Source organism: Thamnophis elegans, chromosome 2 (genome assembly GCF_009769535.1).
Source record: "Thamnophis elegans isolate rThaEle1 chromosome 2, rThaEle1.pri, whole genome shotgun sequence".
Taxonomy (NCBI): Eukaryota; Metazoa; Chordata; class Lepidosauria; order Squamata; family Colubridae; genus Thamnophis; species Thamnophis elegans.
The window spans coordinates 39559744-39584632 of record NC_045542.1 but is presented as its reverse complement, the minus strand read 5'-3'; the positions used below and the strand labels follow the sequence as shown (position 1 = coordinate 39584632).

At 42.4% G+C, this 24889-nt stretch overlaps 2 protein-coding genes across 6 annotated transcripts in view; one reads left to right on the top strand and one right to left on the bottom strand.

The window, feature by feature from the left end:
- Nucleotides 1-24183, bottom strand: part of ARSG (arylsulfatase G) — a 124707-nt gene extending 100524 nt beyond the window's left edge. For 3 of the 4 annotated variants that reach the window (XR_004254684.1, XM_032209542.1, XM_032209545.1), the window contains exon 1: nucleotides 24104-24183. The gene's annotated coding sequence lies outside the window, so the exon portion shown is untranslated. Of the gene's footprint in view, nucleotides 1-9870; nucleotides 10063-24103 lie in introns of all 4 variants that reach the window. The other variant, XM_032209543.1, reaches the window with a different exon arrangement.
- On the top strand, nucleotides 819-15209 carry SLC16A6 (solute carrier family 16 member 6). 2 transcript variants are annotated; one of them, XM_032209541.1, is made up of 6 exons: nucleotides 819-1548; nucleotides 5766-6006; nucleotides 7643-7786; nucleotides 9559-9687; nucleotides 12414-13238; nucleotides 14906-15209. In XM_032209541.1, the coding sequence occupies exons 2-6, from the start codon at nucleotides 5772-5774 to the stop codon at nucleotides 15133-15135; spliced, it is 1563 nt and encodes a 520-aa protein (XP_032065432.1). In that variant the 5' UTR covers nucleotides 819-1548; nucleotides 5766-5771; the 3' UTR covers nucleotides 15136-15209. The 2 variants fall into 2 exon arrangements, with proteins under 2 accessions (XP_032065432.1, XP_032065431.1); XM_032209540.1 differs by lacking the exon at nucleotides 819-1548 and having other exon boundaries at nucleotides 5634-6006.
- Nucleotides 24184-24889: the final 706 nt, after the last annotated feature.

Here is a 24889-nt window from a genome sequence, read left to right as displayed (position 1 = left end):
GGTGCCTTCCGCCAGACAATACTCGGCGCTCCCTGGGGCAGTTTACCTTAACTGACCTTCCTGCGAGGCAGGCTTGAGGCAGACTTAAGCGAGAGGCTCCGCCGCTTAACAATCCCGTGTTGACATAAGCTGAAGGGAATTTCCCCTCGTTGCTCTCACCCACCCGCCACAGACGACCCCCCGCAAATTCACGTACTGATGAAGACAGTGGAGCAGAATCCATGCAGGGGAAGGGAGGGAAAAGATGGTACCTTTAACAGTACGGAGAACTGTTGAGAAAGAACGCGTCGAACTTGCTTAGGAGATGCTCCCTTGCTGGAAGCAGGGCGGGGGTGGGGGAGAGGAAAGACTGCAGTCTTGGGAAGCGAGGAGTCTCACGCGAGGGACTTCCTCCCACCGAGATGGCCTCTTCGGGGATGAGCTAAAGTAGAGATTCCAAGCGGCGCAGCGATGCTTCCTTTTGCATTTAGATGCTCAGCCTCTATGAAATGTGGAGCTGGGAGGGAGTTTACATATAGTGCCGCTTGGAATATACATTGCTAACTGGGGGAGGGAAATGGTTTTTCGAGCTCTGCCTCGGCGCTGCTTCTTATAAAAGAGGAACTTAACAAGGGAGAAAAAAAAGGGACGGGGAAAGTCTCTTTATAACCGCGCGTCTGGGCTGCGGCTTAGGCGAATTACATCAGTTTTATGCCCTTATGAGCAAAGAGGGGAAGGTGTCACGAAGGGAAGCAAACGTGGCACAGCCCGTCCGCTCTCCAAATAAAAACTCATCTACCCCACCCCCGCCGCACCCTTTCCCTTGGGTTTGCCGCCACCTCTCCCACGTTACTCGTTCAGGTCGCGGCTCCTGCGGCCGCCCGGCGCGCGCTTCCCTCTAGAGCGCGCGGAAGCCGGCCCGCCCGCCCGCTCTTCAGCTGCTGCAATTGCAAAACCGGGTTCCGGCGCGCACATGGCGCTGCTGAGTTACAGCGCGCGCCAGATTCGCTGGTAGAAACCGGCTTGAGCCGGTATATAAAAAAAGCGGAGCTTGATGTGGTGTGAACCAGAAGAGACGGCAGCCTTTGCTTTAAAAAGGGGAGCGGGTGCGCGTGGGAAGGCGAGGGAGATCGCGAACGAATCGAGCCGAGGGCAGAAATCCCCCGGAAAAATTTAAAAAACTCGGGAGCGAAGGGGGCGCTGGCTGGCCATGGGGCAGCCTTGGCACCAGCAACGGGAGCCTAGCATCGGATAACGAGCCAGACTCCCCGCCGCTCTTTCCCGACGAAGGGGGTCTATTTTTGGAGCAGGACAGACTCCACCTTTTCCAAAAGGGGGTCAAGAGTATAAGTCTGAAGCGACTGCAGCCCCTTCCCGCGCCTTCTGGAGCGGGGTCTTTGGTTCGCGCTACTGAGGGCGAAGGGGTCGGGTGTTCCAGCCGCTGCCTCAGCATGTTGCTGACCAGGTCATAGACCAAAGGTGCTCTTCTCTGCAGCTTGGGGGGGAATCCTTTTTTCTTCCACACCTTTCTCTCCCCAAGTTGCAGCAGCAACATCGTCTGCTGACCTGGTAAGTGACTTTTCTTCTGGGCACAAGTTTGGTTGTCTTGCTGTCGTTTTTTTATTTATTTAACGGTTACTTATTGTTTTAATCGGAAATAACATCCGTCTCTCTGAAAGAAAGGGGATCTAACTGGAAAAATAAAGTGTAACTGTGTCTTGGAGGTTGCACAGGATATGAAGAATACAGTCCTGGGCCTTCGTGCCCACTGCTCACTTCCCACGCTCTAAACATGCATCGCGTGGACAGGGAGCGGGCAACGGAGGGGTTGCTCTTCCATTCGGAAGAAAATACTTAAATAAGAAAAAAAAACTTGCGTATAATATAGGTCTCTCTTTTCCCCCTTCTGTTTTTAAAATGGGAAAAAGAGCTTTATAAGGCGTTATTTATACAAGGCGAAAGAACAGCGCAGATTTGCATTCTGTCAATGCGCTTTAAACCGGATTGAGGATAACCGCATGGCGCAACGTGGCCGCTAAACATTCTGTTCCGCGCTATTGAATTCTGCAGGCGTCGCATCTCCGCTAAACAAAGCCCTTGGATTCCACATCGTTTTAAAGCTGCGCTTTTCTGAGCAGCGACCTGGAAGGTGCAAACGAAGTACAATGTTGAAGCAGAAATGGCATAGACAGGACTTAACAATACATATTCTCCAGAAGCAAATTAAACTAATATTGGAGCCTGTCCTATGCCGGGCTTTAGACAGGATTTGATCAAAATCTCACATATGTACGGATTACTGTATTATGACTCAGATTACCGAAAGCCTTAACTATTTTCTTTCTGCCCCAAATTTTTTTTGGGAGGGGAATGAAATTCTTTTAACATTTGATTTTGCTGTAGGATTTGTTACACTCCTTAACATATCACCACATTCATGTAACATGTAATGCAAACCAGGTAAGATTATTAATACAATAGTCCTGCCTGGTCCGTATTAAGTGTTACAGTAACAAAAGTTACTTTGCTCTTTTACACAGATTCTTGAAATATTAGATACCTCCTGTTCTTATTCCTCCAAATTTGAAGTTATCAGGCACAAACTGTCAGGTCTTATGGTTTCATAAGCACCTGTGCATTGCAGGTTGACTAAAAGTAATTACTGATTTTCCTTTCTGTATAATTTTTACCTATTTTAATTAACATGTTAAAAGCTCCATATCAGCTTTAAAATGGCATAGCAGTGCCTTTGGACTAAAACATAAATGATTTTATGAACGTTTAAAAACAAAGTTTTTTAAAAAATTTGTCTCTTGCAAACCAAATCTTAAAATCCTTCCTCTTATACAACACTGAATCCTATATTTCAGGAATTATTTGACAACATAAATTAATTTCAAAACACATTTATTGACATAAAAACTCTTGATAAAGAAATGTTTTCCTGAAAACATTAAAACTCTTTATTACATACCTTAAATTATTTTTTCTAATTATTTTGCTAACTTTCTCCTAAATGTATCTCACATGCAATTTGGCACACTTAAGCACTTATATTTCACTACATATATGGTAATTAAGTCCATGACATCAGGGAATTTGTTCCTTATCAATAGTACAATAAGAGTGTACACTGGTACTAAGACATAATAGTATTACTGTATGTATAGAAAAATCTTGTGTATCAAGGATACAGAATTGCCTATTTAGACATAGTCAAACTCGAAACTCTGTTAACTGGGACTAAAGCAGAACTTTGTATGCATAAATGTTTCCAAGCACCCCCACAGAACTGGCAGCTAAAGAATCATTGGCAATTGCAGCAGGATAGGATACCTGCCCAGAGTTATTTTTGCAAATCTTTGCACTGCAAGAATGCTGGAATAAAAGATGGATGGTCCAAGAATTTTAAGCCAGTGACTTTATTACTTTTGTCATGAAGCAAAGTTCTTCCATCTCTCCCCCCCCCCCCCCCCGTGGAAAGTTGCTCTGCACTCCATTGAGAAAATATACTTTAGAGATACAAATTCTGACCATCATATTGAGATACTGAATTAGAACAGTTCAATTGTTTCAGAAAGCATTGCTATTAATTTTTAGAGCCCCAAGATCTTCTAATATCACTTTCCCCAATGTTCTGTTGTCCAGCCCCACTAAATTAGAACTCTCATATATTCCTGCATTTCTTGGGATTAAAATACCGATTATTGCATGAGGACTCTTTGGCTCCTAGTACTGCTCTAATCTACCAAAGTTGAGGCATCAGTAGAGCAGAAAAGGGGAATTATAGTCTCCAAATTGAAACAGAAAACTCTTCAATACACTCAGAACACTTGAGTATATTATTTCCAAAGTTTACTCATGTGGAAAGTGCTCTGAACACTCATATTTCAAGAACCACTCAAAGGTTACATGGTGTGCCATTAACCTGGGACTATACAAAGTATCAGCACAAAGAACTTTTTCAGGCATGCTTGACTCTGTTTTAGAGTGCACTAGATAAGGACCTTTTATTGAGTTAACAAGCACCTTGAGAATCAGCAATTACTGCCTGTGTATCAGTGGTGGGATTCACATTTTTTTTACTACAGGTTCGGTGGGCGTGGCATGGCTTGGTGGGTGTGGCAGGGGAAGGATACTGTAAAAGCTCCATTCCCCTTCAGGGGAAGGGTACTGCAAAATCCCCATTTCCTCCCCATCAGCTGAGACTTGGGAGGCAAAAAATAGATGGGGGCGGGGCCAATCAGAGGTGGCATTTACTGGCTCTCTGAACTTCTCAAAATTTCCATTAATGGTTCTCCAGAACTGGTCAGAACCTGCTGTGTATAGCATCAAACAGTCATTTGTACCGTGTACAGGTAGATCTTGACTTATGAGCAAAGTTCTGACGGAAATGCCCCCCCATTTTTTTTAACTTAGAATCCAGTTGCAACATTCGCCCCAATCTCCCCAGGTCATGTGACTGCATTTTGAGCAGCCAGCCCAGATTTGCAGTGCTCCACAATCACATGACTTGATTTATGCCATTTTTGCCAGAAATGAAAGTTTACTTCCAGTTTCCAGCAAAAAACAAACAGCCCATAGTAAACAATGGGTTCCATTAATGAGTGCCACATTTGCTCAATGACAGCCATTAAAAAAGATAAAATTGGGTCCAGTCATACGAAGACTTGCTTTATAACCCTAATTGTGGACCTAAATTATAGTTGTAACTCAAGAATTATCTGTATAGGCTGTTTTAGTGCTTAAAAAGGGCCAGTTTGGTATAGTGGTTAATATACCGAGCTAAAAACTGAGCTAAAAACTGGGAGACCATGAAATTCTTGTTCTGCCTTAAGCTCAAAAGCAGTTGGGTTATCTTGGGCAAGTCTATCTCAGTCTGTGGAAGAAGCAGTGGCAAGCCAATTTGGAAACCTTGCCAAGTAAACTGCAGGGACTTGCCCAGGCAATCATCAAGAGTCAAAACTGACTTGAAAAAGGAGAACAAGGAACATTTAAAATCTTCATATGGATGGTTCAGCATTTTCAACTATGAAGACAATATCTCTAACAGTAGTAGGATAGGCTTGGATTTAATTAGAATCCAGCTCAAAAACAGATTGCAAATACAGGATTCTCCCTACTCTCACTACAGCTTTGGGATCATCGTGGATTCTTTTTTACCCCCAGAACTGCCCTCTACTATATTTTCATCTGATCCTTAATGGCCTTTTCTTGAATGACATCAGTCTGTTCTTATGATGAAATATATTTTGAGCTTAGAAATTCAACTACACCTATAAAATCATAGCGTAATTTGTGGTAACGAAATGGAGGATTGATAAGACAAATTTACTTCAATTCTACATAGTCTAGGGCAGGATGGTGAAACTCGATTTCATTGAGGGCCACATCGGGGGGGGGGGTGGACCTAGAGGGTCTGGAGTTGGTGTGGCCAGCTCATCACTCATGTTGGGGGCACCTGTGTTCTGACCCATGTTTTTGGCTGTGGCGGCCTCCTGCAACCCTCTGCCAGCAAAAATGGAGCTTGGAAAGGCCACATGTGGCCTGCCCCAGCTCTGTTTTCACTGACTGAAGCACTGCGGGCCGGTCCTTTATTGTTTCCAGGGTGACCCCATGGGCCAGATCTAAGCACTCCCCCCCCCCCCAGACGACACCGCTGGTCTAGAGGAAACTATATTTTTAAATATTTATTTCACACTTAATACCTTATGTTTTAGCAAGTGAATTTTATGTGCCTTGTGTTTTTAGAGGATACCCCAATCTTATCATTGTTTCTATTTCAGATCAAAATGACTGTCAAAACAACCAGAATGTCATGCATTGCCCCAAATGTTTATACTAAAGTGCCTGATGGAGGATGGGGATGGATTGTGGCATTTGCTTTCTTCTTCGTAGAGGCCTTGACATATGGCATTATCAAGTCCTTTGGGGTCTTCTTTACTGACTTAATGGAATGTTTTAATGAAACCAACTACAGGATATCGTGGATAATCTCAATATGTGTATTTGTACTTACGTTTACAGGTAAGCGTATACTTAGATAATGGTTATATGAAAACTTACAATATACATGGATATCTATGACTTAAGACAGTGATGGTGAACCTCTTTCGCCTTGGGTGCCAAAAGCACATGCATGCGTGCTATCACACACGCTCACATGCCCACCTCCATAATTTAATACCCCCATCGCGCCCCATGCATGACTCCCCTGCTGTCCCATGCCTGCACGCACGACTTTCTTGGAGCCTGGGGAGGGCAAAAATGGCAGAAAATCAGCTGGACCGCGTGTGCGTGCACACTGGAGATGACAGGGCAATGCCTCACGTGCCCTCAGAAATGGCTCCGTGTGCCACTGGTTCACCATCATGGACTTAAGACCTGTGGTTTCAATGAGTTTAAAGGGGCCCTACCCAGCATAAGGCTTGGTTATACTATTGGTGGTCATTTAATGACCATTTGTTTAGCAATCATTCAAACTTAGGACAAACCTGTAATTACAATCAGACCTTGAACTTGCAGCCATGGTACCCTTCCCTGAAGCAAAGTGATTGCGATTTGGGCATGTAATATGCATTTATTATAAGCATCACTCTTTGCAATCTTCACAGCTGGCTTTCCACCAAGCAAAGTCAATGGGAAAGCCAGCAGTAAGTTGTGGTCAGATGATGTTTGCGCTTAACAACCCATAGTGATTCACTTAACAACTACTGTGGGTCTGCTATAAATCTGGTGTGGTTATGATGTTTTGGGTTAACAACTGTGTCACTTAATGACAGATTTGCCAGTTCCAACTGCAATCAGTAAGTATGGACTACATATATTTATCCCAAGTGCGATTGCTCAGTCACACCAGCTCGTCTTTCAATAATATGCATTAAGCATTGCATTCTGTATACATTAGGCTCTTGGAGAAAGTCTACTTTTTAATGCATTTTATGTTTAATAACTGTTCTAGATGGTATAAATTCAAGTTTACATTTTTGAGGGATCGTTCTGTATAATATCTGCCCATTCTGTTTGATTCTGCAGAGCTGGCATGCTTTGATTACCTATTAATCAAACCATGTCACCTGATGGGACCTGAGGAATAGGGTTTCTCTATTGAAACGTGGTATGCCCGCCAATTTGCCACAATGGACTTATTAATGAAATATACATAGTAAGGGGGATTATTTATATTGGTGTCTTTGAGTCACTGGCAACTTCTGGACTTGTTCCTACACTTTACTGTAAGGTTTTTCAGTAGTTTCCCATTGCCTCTCAACCTTCTCAGGTTGAGAGATCAGCCAAGATCATCAACTGACTGTGCCTAAGAAAGGACTAAAACTCCCAATCACCCAGTTTTTAGCCTGGTGCTGTAACTCTTAATTACCAGACTGGTTATCATGCATTATGTAAATGTGTGTATGTATGACATACTACTTGGGACTACCGGTACTCTTATAGAGTAAAAATAAAATAATCAGAAGTAAATTACTGGTACCTGGTAAGTTTGAATCACTGAACCAGTGACTTATAAGTTGCCACATTCCTAGCTGTTGGATACAAGGTGTTATAAGGGGGGGAGAGATTTGAAGGGCCCTGCTAACCAAAGCACATAGATTGGGTTCCAGTATTCTGGTCTGAAAAGAGATATAAACAATCTTTCTTTTTGCAGCTCCTCTTTCTACAATTGCAGCTAATCGTTTTGGTCATCGTCTGGTGGTGATGATTGGAGGGCTACTGGTCTGTGGTGGAATGGTTGCTGCTTCCTTTGCACGTACACTGGTTGAAATGTACATCTCAATTGGCATAGTTTCAGGTGAGTTTCTTTTAAAGAAATTTTGCACTATCATAATTTTGCAAGAAATGTTTACCTTCAGAAATAGTAGTTCTTGTATGAAGAGACCAAGCTATCTTGGAAATAGAAACATTTGCAGTTCCCAGTTCTGCTGAATGACTTGTCAGGAATGAGCCATGATGGCACACTGGTTAGAATGCAGCACTGCAGCCTGCTTTTGCTGGCTGCCTACGATTTGGCAGTTCAAATCTCACCAGGCTCAAGGTTGACTCAGCCCCCATCCTTCCAAGGTCGATAAAATGAGGACCAAGATTGTTGGGGGCAATATGCTAACTCTGTAAACCACTTAAAGAGGGCTGTAAAACACTATAAAGCAGTATATATATGTTTTCCCGAAAATACAACCTGTCCTGAAACTAAAGCCTTGCCACATTTTTTGCGTGGGAAAAAATATAAGCCCACCCCCAAAAATAAACCCCCTGGACAATCCCCCCTCTGGCCAGGCAGAGCACCACTCACCGACATAGCGGTATCCTGAAGATGCCAAGCTGCAGGAACTGGGGGTGGGGGAGGAGAAAGGCGCTCACATTGCTTGGCACCTTCGGGATACCACTAGGTTGGGGAGTGGCGTTCTGCCTGGTCAGAGGAGTTCACTCCCTTGCGAACTGGCTCCCGAAGAGCGGTGACCATGCTCATGAGCAACCACCCAGCAAACCTCCTCTCCAGCCGGGCAGAGCACCATTCACTGACCTAGTGGGTATCCCTAAGGCGCCAAGCCACATGGCGCTCTGCCCGCTCCCACAACTAGGCACATTAGGGATACCCCCAGGTCAGTGCATGGAGCTCTGCTTGGCTGGAGAAGGGGGTTGCGCAAGTGCTTGTTCTGCCCCCAGAAGGCATGCTTTCTAGCCTCAACATATCCAGGCCCAGCTCTCCCTGCCGCCACTCTCCAAGCATAACATCTTATCCGGTTCCAAACTCCAAAACTCGGCTGCCGAGTCTTCCAGCAGCGACCGCTCTAGGAGTGCGCTCTATGGTTGTCGGCTGGCTGCTGGAAGACTCTCCATAAGAGAGTCTTCCGGACAGAGAGTCTTCCAGCAGCCAGCCCACAACCATAGAGCGCACTCCTAGAGCGGTCACTGCTGGAAGACTCGGCAGCCGAGTTTTGGAGTTTGAAACCGGAGAAGACGTTATGCTCGGAGTGCAGCAGCGGCTGCTGCAGGGAGAACATGTTGAGGCTAGGAGGCATGCCTGCTAAGGGTGGAATAGGCGCTTGCACAACTCTTCTCCAGCCGGGCAGAGCTCCATGCACTGACCTAGGGGGTATCCCTAATGTGCCTTGTCGCGGGAGCTGGCAGAGCGCCACGTGGCTTGGCGCCTTAGGGATACCCCCTAGGTCAGTGAATGGCACTCTGCCCGGCTGGAGAGGCTGTTTGCTGGCCGGTTGCTCATGAGCTTGGTCATCTCATGGCTGCTTCGCCCCTGAGGCTGTGCCCGGCTCTTCAGGAGCCAGTTCACAAGAGAGCAGCCACCCGGCAACCCCAAAACAATAAGCCCTCCCATATAATAAGCCCAAAGCCATATTTTGTAAGTAAAAAGAAAATAAGACCCTATCGTATTTTCGGGGAAACACAGTAAGTGTAAATACTATTGCTATTTCAGGAATAATTATTGGTGACAAAGAGTATGTCCTGAGTGAATAATTTTTTAAAAAATACAGTTGGGAAAAATAAATATATTTGATCCTGCAGGAGCATAACAGCTTTATTTTAATGTTTGGCATTTATTGACAGGTTTAGGATACTGCTTTGCCTTTCTTCCAACTGTTACCATTCTGTCTCAATACTTTGACAAAAAGCGCTCATTGGTCACTGCCGTGGCTTCTACAGGAGAATGCTTTGCTGTTTTTTCTTTTGCACCAGGTAAAAAAAAATAAAAACATGTTTCTTGCTTTTTCTGACATGGGGCATCTTAATATTGTATACTTCTTCACCTATTTTGGGTATGGCTATATCAAAACATAGTCCTGCCCAAACCTAGCTTCCTTGGGGCCATGTTAAACTTTTATTTTCAATTTACAAATATATTAATTGTAGAGCACTAACCCTTATGGCTCCAGGGACTGGTTTTGGAAGAAAAACTATACTCCACAGACCGGAGGGGGGATGGTTTCATGTGCGCAACTTGGATCTCATGCAGATACAGATTAAGCTTAGCCTGTTTGCCTGCTGCTTGCACGGCCCGGTTTCCAACGGACCATAGATTGGTACCGGTCCATGGCCAGGGGCTGAGGATCCCTGTTGTAGAGAATGTACAACTTCAAATTAATGTTCCTCTTTGGGTTACTTTGTAATAGAGCAGAAAAAGAGATCAATGATGGAGAAAGGATTTCCATCTTAATCATTTTCAAAAATGCAACATTTCCAGTTCTTAAAAGAGCATACAGTTCTGCCAGACATAATAAAAGTCATGGATTTTTCATTTGAGCAGAGCTGTGCTTAATCCATTAAATCATGCTTCAAAGGCATCAACTGTATATTGTAAAGAAGTAAATAGATAATTGAGGGCCATTTTGATTTAGTGGATAAAAACATTAGACTAGAACAGTGATGGCAAACCTTTTTGTAAAGGTGTGGCAAAATTGTGTGTGCGTGCCCACACCCACAATTCATTGCGCCCCACCCATCGCATGCGTGCATAACCTCTCCCCACCTGGGGGGGAGGTTCGGGCTCCCCAGATTCTGGAGGCTTTCCTGAAGCCTGGGGAGGGCGAACAACGGGCCAACCAGAAGTTTGGAAATGATTCGTTTCCGATTTCCGGAGGGCCTCAGGGGTGTGAGGCCGCTTTTGCCCTCCCCAGGTTTCAGCCAACCTAGTAAGTTTGTGCCCAGGATACATCATAGGATTGTTGTGGGGAGAATCTCAAATACTGTTATTGGAGATCCTGCAAAGAGACAAGATATCAATTTAATTGCATTTTCAACTTCAAACATATTTTCTAGAAAAGCATAGCAAGTTCTCATAATGCATGCTGTTTTCGTTAAGAGTCAGAGACCAATCCATTCATTATATTCCAAGTAATCAGAACTTCTTTCCAATCTTAAGAAAAATCACACCATCTGCTAAGTAAGAAGTGGGGGTGGGAGATTTAGAATAATAAAGGACAGGATGACAAAAAGGATCACCAGATCATTACATTGAAAATATAAAGAAAAGACACTGTAAAAGGGGGTTTGTGCCTAAATTTGTAGTTAGGGACACTATTTGACTCCTTCGTTATTCTAGACACGAGCTCGGACTACTATAAAGCATGTTCTCACTTTGCTACTATTTTTTCAATAAGCAGAGTAAAATGACATACAATCTGTGCAAAATTTCCAAGCTAAAAATAAAGCTGAGTTACAATTCCAACTGCAGTATTAATAGTAGAAAGGCTGTCTATGTAGTTATCTGGAAGATTAATGCATCATATCTGAAATTCAAACCCTGGGGGTCTTAGCACATGTCCAAATGGCTTGATGCAATTCTAGTAGGCTACTAGAATTCATCAGGCCTACTATACGTGCTTAGATGAAATGTGCTTTCAGTCTTCCTCCACACCAGAACCTTCATTTTGCCCATACTTAGTGTCTCCCACTTCTGTTATAGCTCCCATATCTATTGCATATAATTCATTCCATAATGGTGTAGGCAGACACTCATTTTAGTTTCACAGAGTATAGATTTGGAAAAGTAAGAGAACTGTAATATATATATAGAGAGAGAGACAGACAGACATTATGATCTCTGGAACTTAAAATATATTACCCACTTAGTTTTCATTAGCCTCTGCTAACATGTTCAGAGTGTAAAAACTACTATTGAAGATATCTGCCTTTATACATCATTAATCAATTGACCATTGTCTGTGTGATAGGCCCATCCACCCGCCTCCCACCCATCCACCTTCAGATATATATCTGACCACTTAATACATACATATATACATACACACACACACACACACACACACACACACACACACATATATATATATATAGTGTCACAACCCCTGGTATGCCCCAATCATGGGAGGAAGCTAACTGCTTCCATTCTCTGTCCATTGGCTCGTCACAAGAGACCATCACGACAGAAACCCAATATTTTTACCGTTGCCTTTGTTACATTTGTGTTGTATTTGTGCTTATAAATAAATAAAGGGAGACCAGTATAGATCTATTTCAAGCTATTTAGCTCTCATCAGCTAGCCATACCCTTACTTCGCAGTTTCGAATCCCAGTAAGGGTATGGCTAGCTGATGAGAGCTAAATAGCTTGAAATAGATCTATACTAGTCTCCCTTTATTTATTTATCAGCACAAATACCACACACACACACACACACACACACATGTCTAATATGTGCTGAAGTTCAGCAGCACCAAAGCTTACCTGGGCGAAGAAACACTTGGCATAAAAATATGTTTTGTAGTTTGCTTTTCCATTTCTCATGCTTAAGCTACCCACGTGCCCCAAAGTAATTAGCCAAGAATTCTATGCCTGCCCCTAAACTACATGAGTGCAAACCATGGCAATATTTTAATTTATTGTTATAAACATGAGTGTTTTTCCAAGTTCATACGTACATTTTACTTTTTCCTATACTATAGCTATCACTGCTTCAAAGGAATACTTTGGTTGGAGAGCCAGCCTCTTGTTTGTTGGTCTACTGCAGCTTGGAATTACTGCCTGTGGATTGCTGCTGCGACCCATCAAAATCATAGCAGAAGAAGAAGTGAAAGCATCACCAGTGGAACAGCAAAGAGAGACAAAGTACATGCTTGAAAATGAACAGACACGCACCTCAATAGACTCCATTGACTCTGGAGTAGAAATAACTACCTCACCTCACAACATACCTAGAGATGTCAAGTTGGAACTTAAAAGTGAAGAGCCAAAGGAAAACACGGAGATGTTCATAGCCAGTAGTGGCATTCCTACCAAGGAGCCCAAACCAAAACTCCTAGACTTCTCTGTGTTGAAAGACTACAGCTTTATTTGTTACGCACTTTTTGGTCTATTTGCTACTTTGGGATTCTTTGCTCCTTCCCTATACATAATTCCTCTCAGCATGAGCCTTGGCATCAGCAAGGATTGCTCTGCTTACATCCTCTCCGCCATGGCCATTGCTGAGGTCTTTGGTAGAATCGGCGCTGGTTGGCTGCTCAACAAAAAGCCCATCAGAAAAATTTACATTGAGCTCATTTGTGTTATTCTGCTGGACGTTGCCCTTTTTGCCTTCCCTCTCGCCTACAATTTTTGGGGGCTAATGATGTGTAGTATTTTCTTTGGATTCATGCTCGGGACGGTAGCAGGCACACACATTCCAATGCTGGCTGAAGACGATGTCGTCGGCATTGAGAGGATGGCATCTGCTGCGGGGGTCTATGTATTTATTCAAAGCTTAGCAGGGTTGGCTGGACCACCCCTTGCAGGTAACCTTAAGCAGCATTTCAGAGATCTTCTTAACCTCTCTCTCTACTTACTACCCATGCTGGGGCTCATAACAATTGCACCCCTGAATCCCAAGGTTCAATGTGTCATCATCAGGTAGAGCTGAAGAAAGCTCTCACTGAAAACATGAAGAGATATTGCCAGACAGTACTGACAAGATTCTACCTATTACTTGACTCAATATTAGGCAGCTTTCTACTGTGATGGTAATATATACTAAACCGCAGTTGAAGAACAAGTACAAAATGGAAAAGATGCTCTTATGTGAGCAGGGAACATTCGATTCAGCTTATATAGTATATGTAGGGAAGCAGAAGGAAGTTGAAATACTCCTAGGTGGTAAGGGCTCTAGGTCAATAATAGAAGGCAAGAGTTTACATTAGCAGCCCATATAGATTTATAAGCATTGCATTTTCATTAGCCTCCCTAAAGGAGCCACTCAATTTATTGTGTAAAAGAGACATGGTGGTGCAGTGGTTGGAATGCAGTATTGCAGGCTGATTCTGCCAACTGCCAGAAATTTGATTCTGACCAGCTTAAGGTTGACTCAGCCTTCCATCCTTCTGAGGTCAGTAAAATGACCCAGATTGTTGGGGACAATAGGCTGACATTGTAAACTGCTTAGAGAGGGCTGTAAAAGCATTATGAAGTGGTATACAAATCTAAGACTTAGATAATAAACAAACTTGCTACTCCCCCGACCAATATTTAAGCACTACTTCTGCTTCCAGACATTATCCATCTGCATGGGAGGTAGCTGAACAGTAGCATCCTTACTAATCATATTATTAGCAATTGAAATTTTAATTTACAGAGGGCTTCAAGATTGGTATATTGTTTTATGCCTCAAACTCTTATGAAGTGGGTAGTTGTTCCTATTTTACAGATGGCTAATAGTGAAAGAGAGATTGCCCAGCGCCAGATTAATACTTGAACCCAGCTCTTTACAAGCGATAGAAATCTCTACTTGCCTGACCGTAGCCACATAGATTCTTATTCTGAGTTTAGCAATATGCAGGCAAATAAGGAATCAGAACAAAGTTTATATGTGGAAGGTAAGAGAGGAATAGGAAACCTGTAGCCTTCTAGGACTATTAAGGGATGATGGTGGAAGGTGCAGTTCATAAACGCCTGTGAGAGCACAAGTTGTCCAGCCACAGCTTAAAGAATGTGAAAATTAAATAAGACAAAATCAGATACTCAACCTGAGTGAAACACTAATTATTAAAGAGCAAATTACCATTTGACTTCTATGCCCAAGACAAACAACAATCATCATTTTATCTTCAAGACTGTTTAGAAATAATTGCAGTAGTGAGTTGAATGGCTGCACTTCACGGAGCACCTAAATACCTTTTCTAGAATTGTTTACAATTTTGAGCTATTTAGGATGGACCCAAACCCCAAGCATGCATCATAGGAACAGAGTTTGATAAAGTCATTTCCCTTCTTTTTAAATAATGCAATAATTATTTAAGTAATTCACTTAATTAAGCCCAGGTGCCCCTCTGGTTGTTCTTAAACTTGGAAGATTAGATTTGGGGTTCTATAAGTCATGCTCAGGAAAGAAGAAAATGTTTCAAAGGATTGTGGCAAATTGGTACGTATAAAGTTTTTCATAACATGTTCTTGTCTTTCTGCTTTACAGGTGTACTAGTGGATACCACAAAAAAATACAGTTCTGCATTCTATTCCTGTGCTGGTGGAATGCTGCTGGCTGCTGTATTCCTTTCATTGGTGAGACCTTGCAAGAATTTAACATGCCAAAGAAAGAAACAATCAATACAAGAGAATGTCTCGGAGTCTCAGGACGATTTTATAGAAACTGATTTTGGGAAAACAGAGGATTCTGTAAAGGGCTGTGATAGCATAGCTTGAATTTTAACACATATTATTTAGAGATTGGGGAAAAACAAGTCAGCTCAAGTCTATCTTTTAAAACTAACACGTTAAAGGGAATGCAACACAACAAAGGTGAACATGTTAGCAATCATAAAGACTGGTTAATATTATCTATTATTTGAAAACACCTGGCATGTGAAGTTCCAAGAATTAATTCAATGCACACTCCTACTGAGCATGAAGTTGTGATTCAAATGTACTTCTTAATGGGAAGCAGGCAACACATCTCAATTCCAAATCATAGTGAAGAAGCAAGATGTTAGGCGAAAGAAAAATCAGATATGGCTTATCCAACTAAAAGCTAAAGTTTGCCATGTTTTTGTTGCCTAGGAGGTTCTGACACTAGAAATGTCCTTCTCTTAATTAACAACAGAGGAATATGCCACAAAATAACTATTCTGATGAAACCGTCTTGAAATGTTTCTTTTCATCAAATAAGCATAGCTGCTCTGTGTTTTAATTTTGGAGAACAGGTATTACATTTATACTTGGAACAGGTAGCCAATTCTCCTTGTCCTGTGACTTGAATTGGAATGCAGCAACATATGGGAAGATGTTAACTTTTGTCACTCCTCACTAGTGAATTAACGAATAGCTTTTGTGTGCTTTTAAAAAAAAAGTTGGTTAAACTCCACAAATGTTTGGAGGTTACCAGTTCCATTTTAGGGCCAGTTACTTTAGCTTTTTCATAACAGTATTACCTTAAAATGCAGATGAAAATTATTGCATAATCTTAAGTATGATTATTTATATGTTGTACTGTTTTCTTCAAGATACACTACTGAATGTGCATAAATTTGCAGCCTTGGTGAGACTTGCTTTTCAAATAGATATGTTCAAAATCACAATATCAGGCATAGAAGGACTAATTCTGATTGTGCATGAATAGGATTGTACTTTTAAAGACTTAATGGTACTTGCCTTTTGATATTCAGCCAAATCACTGATTCTAGCAGTCTTAGTTTTTAAAAAAAGTTATTTATTTTTATTTTGTGATCAACTTTTATTTAAAACAAAGCATATGCCCCAAACTCTTTCCAAGTCTTCTTGATGCATTTCTAGTGTGTAGACTTTTAGGTATAGATAATAGTGCACCTACTTAGTTTTACGGTTATAGAAGTGTTGCAACAGGTACCTTATAAAGAAATGAAACAAAGATACTGTGTGATGTTTTGGAGTTCAAAGACTGAAACAACCAGACTGTAGGCTTAGTTAATAAGACTAAGATAGTCTGTTCTGATGTAATGGAGGCTGTGATTTAAATCCAGTAAAACATTTCAAGAATGTATGGAATTGCATTAAGATTGTTTCAGTATAGATAGTCCTCATGACCACAACTGAGCCCAACATTTCTGTTGCTAGGCAAGACATTTGAGTTTTGGCCCAGTTTACAAGCTTTCTTGCCATAGTTGTTCAGTGAATTACTGCAGTTGTTAGGTGAATAATATGTTTGTTAAGTGAATCGGGCTTCCCCACTGACTCTGCTTGTCAGAAGTTTGCAAAAGGTGATCACATGATCCCAGGATACTGCAACCGTCATAAATATGAGGCAGTTGCCAATCGTCTAAATTTTGAACGTGTGACTATGGGGCTGCTGCAACAGTCGTAAGTGTGAAAAAGTTATAACTCACTTTCTTCAGTTACGTTGCAACTTTGAATTGTCATAAATGAATTGTTGTAAGTCAAGGACTACCTGTGAAAGGTTGATGAATCAGGAGAAAAACATTTTTATTCTGAAAACATTCCAGTCTTTAGTTATACTCAGAGGTGAGTTCTAGCCGGCATTACTGCTGGTTTGCTTGTGTTCGCACTTTGTGTGCGCTGGATGTGTGCTGTGTGTGCATGCGCGGTTCAAAGGAAATTGTTCTGCGCATGCGCAGAATTCCACAAAAAAAGATGGTGGCGACTGGGAAACCGGTTCATGGGCATGGCCAGCCTGTGTCACTGTCAGTTTTGCGATCCAGGCCAGCATACCACTACCAGTTTGGCCGTACCGGTAGGAACCCACCTCTGGTTACACTATGAATCACCTTTCAGTTAGGTCTGTGTCTGTAGGCTTTAGTCCTCTATAGACAAGCTTGAGAACGTCCATGCTGTATTTTTGGGACCTGTTCTTACCTTTGTTAACTTCCACACTCATTCGTGTAGGTCTTTTATAAGTTAAATAGAAGCTCTGATTGTTCCATCAGTGCCTTCATATGAAGGTTGTACATTTTGTCATTCCATTTGTATAACCACAGTTGTCCTTACAGTAGAGTGCATTGAAAGGTGAAACTATATAATCTGATGCCTCAGTCATCTACTTTCTTGCAATTCCCACTGGGCAGTATGCCTCAATGCAGCCATATTTGAGATCTTAAAGGGGCCAACTGCATAAACGAAGCCTTGGAGAGAACTATGAGGGTTATCTGATTTGTTTAAGAAATCCAAGTGACCACAGAAGGGCAGCAGAGATACTTAAACCCAACTATTGGCTGTCATCTAGTGGTCATCCAGATTTTTTACAGCTATATCTGGTAACCCTGTTTTTTTTTTTAAAAAAAATATTCCATTCATTGCAGTTACATAGTGCATGGATCAATGTAACAATCACTGCAGAGAGAAAAATACAACAAAGTTAATATTTTTAAAATGCAATTTGTGCAGCTCCCATTTTCAGTTAATTTTTGTATAAAGAAAGGGAATTCTAAGAGGTGGTGGCCACATGTTGACTATTGTTCACTGACTTTTAATAAATAGCCACATCAAAGGTGACACGAGCTTTCTTACCCCACTTTTATAAGTCTTTTTATCACTAGACAATTCAGGGGGAAAATGAGAAAATAAAAAGATTTTGTTTGAATACAGATTCAAAATGTTTCTTGATAATCCATTGATACTGTATGTCAATTGTTCTGCTAAAACTATACAAATCAAGGTCATTGTGATTCCTCATAGGGTTCCAGAATCCCCTACCAAAAAGCCAATGCAACCTAATCTGTACCATCACAATGTACTTAAGACATAAATGTATGAATGCTGGCAAATTTTTAGTGAATCATATATAAGACATTCTGATTTTAAATATTCTTATAAAACAATAAAACCATGATCTTAAGAACTATTTACTTGCACTATGTTCTAGTAAAATCCTTTAGTTTTGTCATCAAGGTGCCGTAGGCACAGGAACATGGTGTCTCTGTATCCGTCCTGATGGAAAATTCGGAAGACCATGTTGTAATTTGGGATCGTTTGTTTACTTTTAGCACTTTATCATGTACAGTAGAGCCTCGATAAACTGCAGAGAAGACTGAGAGAAGGGAATAACTAGATTTTCTGGATTTTTTTGATGGCAAAAAAGGAATAAAACATGAGGCATGTGCCAATGAAATTAGTTATTTGTTTAGCAAGCACATCATATACTTGTTATATTCCTAGTAAAGCAGGAAATGTTAGGTAGGCATAGCAATGTAATAAAATGTTTGGAATAAAAGGCCAGTCACTGGCAAATGCTGATTCCATACCTATTTCTGGTCTAACCTACCTAAATTACTATAGTTTGAATTCTAATATAAAATTACCACAATACAGGCATATGCCTCATATTGCATAGCAACAGTGACTGCTTGCAAATAAAACAGTAATAAAAAATCATTTTCCAACCAATGCAAACATTTATCCCAACAAAACCTTCAGTGTGAAAGTGATTAAGAATTGGTCAGTTTCATGCAACCTCAGATACCAGGAGGGTTATAATCAATTAGGGTTACAAAGCTGAGCTTGTGAATTTGCAGTTAACACTTTCATGGGAGGGCAGGGGTGGAGAAAATAGCTAAGTGTCATGGAAAGGTGTGTATGCTTGGGGGCGGGGGGGGGATCAGGTACACACCCTGTATATGAGAACTTTATCTGAATGAGAAGGCACCACTGTGTCTCTCTCCCTCTTTCAGTCACTTGATCCCCTTAGCGACTGTTGCTTAGTAATCATTTCACCACAACCAGTTCCAATCACTAAACTGGGACAACCTCTATGAGAAAAAGCATATTGTGTACTTGACATGTAGTTGGAAAAATTAGTTGTGTCTGCAAGTTAACGAAGTTCTACTGTAATGTAACAAATATTTCCAATACTAAATAATGCAATGTATGTAACTGACCGTATCTGAAGTTACTATGTACATACTATATTAGTGTGATCAGAATGCATGCATCTGAATAAGATATTCAAAATCAGGATTAAACATAGTTGAAGCAGGATGCTGATTTATTCTGTACTGTAAATTAGTGGATTCTGGAAGTGCTACCAAATAATGAAATTTGCAATAAACTTTTTTTTTAAACGAAAAAATAAATTTTGGTTTAAACCTTCTTTTGACCCAAACTTCATCAATTGTCTTTTCGTTAGTGCTATCATCCATTCTTAGAGTTGGTCAAAACTATCATCAGCATGGCATTTGCAATCCCCATTGTCAACTCCTACTTGGTCTTTATTTTAACTTCCCTCCAAGGTACGGTGGGAAGGTTTTATATATCTGAAGCTTCACCTGGAATGATGTCAAATCAGAAATATCATAAACTTGGCCCAGATCAGGATTATTTTAGACTCAGTCATGAACTGAAGAAGAGGTGAGGTGAAGACATGGGAACCAAACAGTAAAGCATTTTTATATGGCATACTGTACGTATGCTAGCGATAGGGCTACTTGGCCTTTACCCAAAGCTTGTAAAACCACAAAGTACTCATCCTAATATGGAAATTTAAATCTAAACATACATTTTAGAAACAACTCGTCATGAGACCCAATCCAGTTAAGGGAACTGCTGGCCAATTCTTTGGATCTATCCATGGGGCTTCCCCATTTGCCCCATGGCTTCTAGGATAGCAATGGCAAACTTTTGGGGCTTGGCATGTCAAAAATCTGGAAAATAACTCATCAGATTCTGCTGACCTCTGTCTCTCTGTCTCTGTCTCTCTCTCTCTCACACACACACACACACCCTGAGTAACAAAGAATTATCTTTCCTCAATCTTGGTTACTGTAAACAGCAACACTCAGTGGCAGGCTGATGCTGGCCTTGAAGTAGAGGCCTAGGCTGCAGTGTCAACCCTAGCAGCACTTCTGTCGCTCAAAGATACCTTTTCCAAGACACACACACCATTCTTCCGGCAGCCTTCCAGCTTCCAAAAATCTCACCTGAGAATGGAATATGCTTTTGAAAACAGTTGTTGAGTAAAAGTTGTTGGCATGTCACCTCTGGCACCCAAGTCATAGGCTGACCATCACTGTCCTAGGATGTGCTATCAACTCTGAGTCACAGGCCTTTTTCAGCCCTGCAGCATTTTCTTCAGTGGCTCTGGCCATGAAATCCCCCAGGGCTTTGCTGTTTCCAACTTCCCTGCTGTTTGCTGCTTGGGTCGAATGTGGCATTCTGACCTTAAGAGGATTGTCTCTCTTCAGTGCAACTTGCTTGCCTGTTTCTGCCCACTTGCTCTTTTGCTTTGCTTAGGCTTCTTCTGCCACTCCACCCAAATAAAGGTCCTTTTGCAAAACTTTCAAGACTGTACATTTGAGACTCTTTTTCTTATAAAAATGGATCAGTGTGTATGTGGTGATCCTGGACCTTTCTCTACAGTCATTCCACCTCAGTGCAAGTCTTTCTAAGATGAATACGCCTGGCAAGAAAAGTATTTTTTTTTACAAAGAACAAACATATACTCACCATTATCCCCATTTTGATTACAAAATACATATGGGATGAAGGATGGCGATTAAGGACACAAAGAGTAGGTACCCATCATACTTTCCAGATAATAAACCAAAATTCATCAAAGTAACCTATGTGAAAGAACTCACAATACATTGAATCATACGTGGCTGGGTTCCCACAAATAAATTAAGCTAATTTCTCCAGCCTGGTATCCTTCAGATCAGGGGTCACCAACCTTTTGGACCTCAGGGACCATTACATTCATAATTTTAAATCCCGCGGATCACTAATATGATCTGCCTAATGAACGAATGGATGGGCGTGGTCATGTGACTGAGTGGGCATGGCCAACGATGTCACTCACATCAAGGGGGGCCTCACCAACCTCTACTCGCCCCTCTTCTGCCAGCCACTCCTTGCCGGGCTTCTTAGGACCCCAACAGGAAGCAGTTGTTGGAGCTACAGTAAGCAGCCACCATGAGAAAGAGTTGGCAAAACAACTGGCTCAGTTCAAATTGCATTTGACCGAGAAGGAGGCTCAGCAGAAGCACCTCACTGAGGACTACAAGCATTAGTTTCCAAGCAGAGGAAAGACCTGCGGGAGTGCAAGGCCAGGTACTGCCGCCTGGAGGCTCAACGGGTTGAGATGGTCAGCCAGTTCCAGGCCATGATGCTGTCCCACTAGAACAAGGCCCTCCAGCTCTTCGCCACCAGCAGCACTTCCCTCCAGCCTTTGCCCAAAGCCCTGCACCAGGAGACTGAAGCAGACTCCAAGTCAGAATTTCAGTCCCCTCCAACCCACACAAAAAGACCCTGAAGGGGGAGACTCTCTGCAGTAACACAAATGTTCATTGCATGTATCCGGCCCAAGGGTCGTAGTTTGAGGACCCCTGATTTAGTGCAATATAAAAAATGCAAATAATTTTTCTGCGCACCATCAAAATTTTCTCTTGGACAACCTGTAGTCCATGGACCACCAGTTGGTGACCACTGCTCCAAATGATTAAGTTTATAGCCCACATCCATAGCAACAAGCTAAATGAAAGCCAATGGGAATTGCTCTGACTTATCTTGAAGCCTTGAGGTAGGGAATGCAGGGTAGAAACATTGCTGGTTAGTTTCTTGCTTTAAAAAGGATGCCTAGTGCCCTCTTGTGTCTGATTCATGTAAAACACATAGAAAATATTTCCATTTAAATAAACCATGACTGCAAGAATACATATTCCTTGTTCAGAAAGAAGAGGCCACCCATACATACATAATCATTAGTTTCAGAATTAATACTCAGAAAACTTTGTTCTCAGTTGAGTCAGCAGAACTGACTCCCAATTCATTCCAAAACATTCCAGATTGTATTTGAGTTATAATGTTTAACAAAAAGCTTCCAGACTGTAAGCAATACCCACAGAGACCCTAAATTGGAAGGTTTTTAAGAGCTGGACAGCCATCTCTCGGGAAAGATTTCATTGGTTTTCTTGCACACTGCAGTGTTACACTAGATGGCTTCTCTGACCTTTTCCAAAAGCCTCATTCCATGATTTAGACTTTCCTAAAGAACAAAACTTCTCACTTGGATGTTTACATTTAAAAGAAGAAACTAGCATGGAGGGATATAATGAGACCCATTTAGCAGGAAGTAAAACATTTAAATGGGTCACCTTTCAGAAATTCCTTGGGTTACTTTTTAAAGCTCAACACATGTCTTTTGCAAAAAGCAAGCAACACTTCCATTTTCAAGTTGAAACATATTTGTCAGAATGGGGAACAATGGTAGTTCCTACGCATATCAAAGGAAAATACAATACAAAAACATGCTGCCTTGGATGGAGGTGCTATAACTTTTACAACTTAATCACTAAGTCTGCATTACTATTACTATTAGACTTCTCATCGTTCCTATCACCCATCTTCTCCCACTTATGACTGCAACTTTGTTCCTTGTATCCTTACAATTGATATGGATATTGATTTTTTCCTGACTGCTTATTTGTACCCTATGACTATCATTAAGTGTTGTACCTTATGATCCTTTACAAATTTATCTTGCTTTTTTATGTACACTGAGAGCCTATGCATCAAAGATAAATTCCTTGTGTGTCCAATCATACTTGGCCAATAAAGAATTCTATTCTATTCAGAAAACTTCGGGAGAAAAGATACAGTAATAAATGGGAGTTGAGTCCTTAAGACTGTACCGTTTTGAGAGATTTCACAGCTCGCTGCGCAAGCCAGCACAATCCTCTCTCTCTATAGTTTGGGACAGAGCAACTAAATTGCCATCATATTACAGCAACCTTAAGTAGTAGAGAGTCTCAAGATGCTACAAGAAAGAAAAAGTGAAAATCCGCAGAGGTCGGCCGGGATGCAACAGCTGCGAACTGCACGCAGGGTGCAAGTCAGAAACCGAGTTTTAACCCACTTCTCAATGTAAGTCGATTAAGTCGGGATAGGGAGCCGATGCTTCGGGAGCAATTCTGCTCCAGCCGGAGGGTGAAGGACGCTCCCGGGTTCCACGCAAAACGTGTGAAGTTGTAAGAGTTAAAAAGATCTAGAGCCGGATGGCCCGTTTGAAAAGCGCCTAAGTCCGGGAAAGGGTCAGAGCAGGGAAGCGGCTGCAGGACCAGCAGGGCCGCCCCGCCCCACGCCCCTCCAAGCTCTGGGCGTGGGGCGAGGCTGCTAAGCTGGGGCGGAGCTGGAGGGGCTCACCGAGCGAGGCCTTTCCCCGCCAGCCTCCGCAGGGAGAGCGCAGCATGGAAAATTCCACCGTCCCTCACCGGAAGCGCCACATATCAGGCCTGGCCGCCGCCGATTTCCAGCTCCAAATCAACGTGGGCACGGATGCGCCCCCTTCCATCCGCCCTTTAGGAATCGGCTGCCTCCCCCCGCACCCCGACATCGGTGTCCTTCGTGCACCGGCTAACTTTAGCTAGGAGGACCCACGGAACTGCACGGCATCCACCGGAGCCACAACTGAAAACTCTTGCAGCCTCGTTGCCTGGGGGGGTGGGGTGGAGCGTACAAAAGACAAGATAGTTCTCACGACTCTCCCTGCCCGCCTCCCACCCCAAACTAAGAGGCCGGGTGGCAAGATTCCTGCAGCTCCAGCCCTTGCTGCGGCCGAAAGACTCGCTTTCCCCAGCTTGGCTCGGCCGCTTTTCAGTTGATTTCCCCTCAATCATCTCAGCTAAGTCAAAGCCCAAAGTTACACCCGTGTTATATCTATATCTATATAGGGCAAGGTGGTTTGTGCACTCACACGTCCGCGCCGCTCATGCACCCCGCCGCTGCTGGCCACCAGGTTCCCCGATGCACCGCGAGTGCAAGCCAGGCTTTGCGCCACCCCTTTGCTTTTCTCCTGAACCAATCAGGAAGCGCCGAGCTGATTCCGCCCGAAGAAATCGAAGAGATGAGTGGAACTTCGGCCTCCTGGCCCCCCGCGAAAAACCTCTTGAGGCGATCGCCAAGTGGTCCCCACTCTCGAGGAGAGGATTAATTGATGACAGGCGTTTCTACAGGAAGGGAGAGTTTTTCCCTCCTGCTTTTTGTCTTGAGTTCTAGAGAGTTATTCGATGTATAGCTATATACATCAATTTCCTCAACCCAGACCAAGTTCATTTCCCCTTCCCCGCCCAGACTCAGTATAAGGGAGAACCAAGAACCTCTGGTTCCTTTGTGACCAAGCAGCTTAAGATGCCTAATCAGGGAGAAGAAAAGTCTGAGCACTTAATAGAATAGAATTCTTTATTGGCCAAGTGTGATTGGACACCCAAGGAATTTGTCTTTGGTGCATAAGCTCTCTTGTACATAAAAAGACATGGTAAAGCTAGGAACATCCTTGTGTCAGATAGGTAATCCATTGAGTACTTTTTTCTGTACCAATTTTATTCCAAGTTTGGCCCTCCTAGATGCTGCACAAATCTACCTTGCAAAGGAGACATCCCACCGAATTAATTCTCCATAGTTCACAGCGAATCATCTCCCTCCACAAAGCTGCAGAGGTAGAGATGGGGAACAGTGGCAAAAGCCTTTAAAATGTTCATGT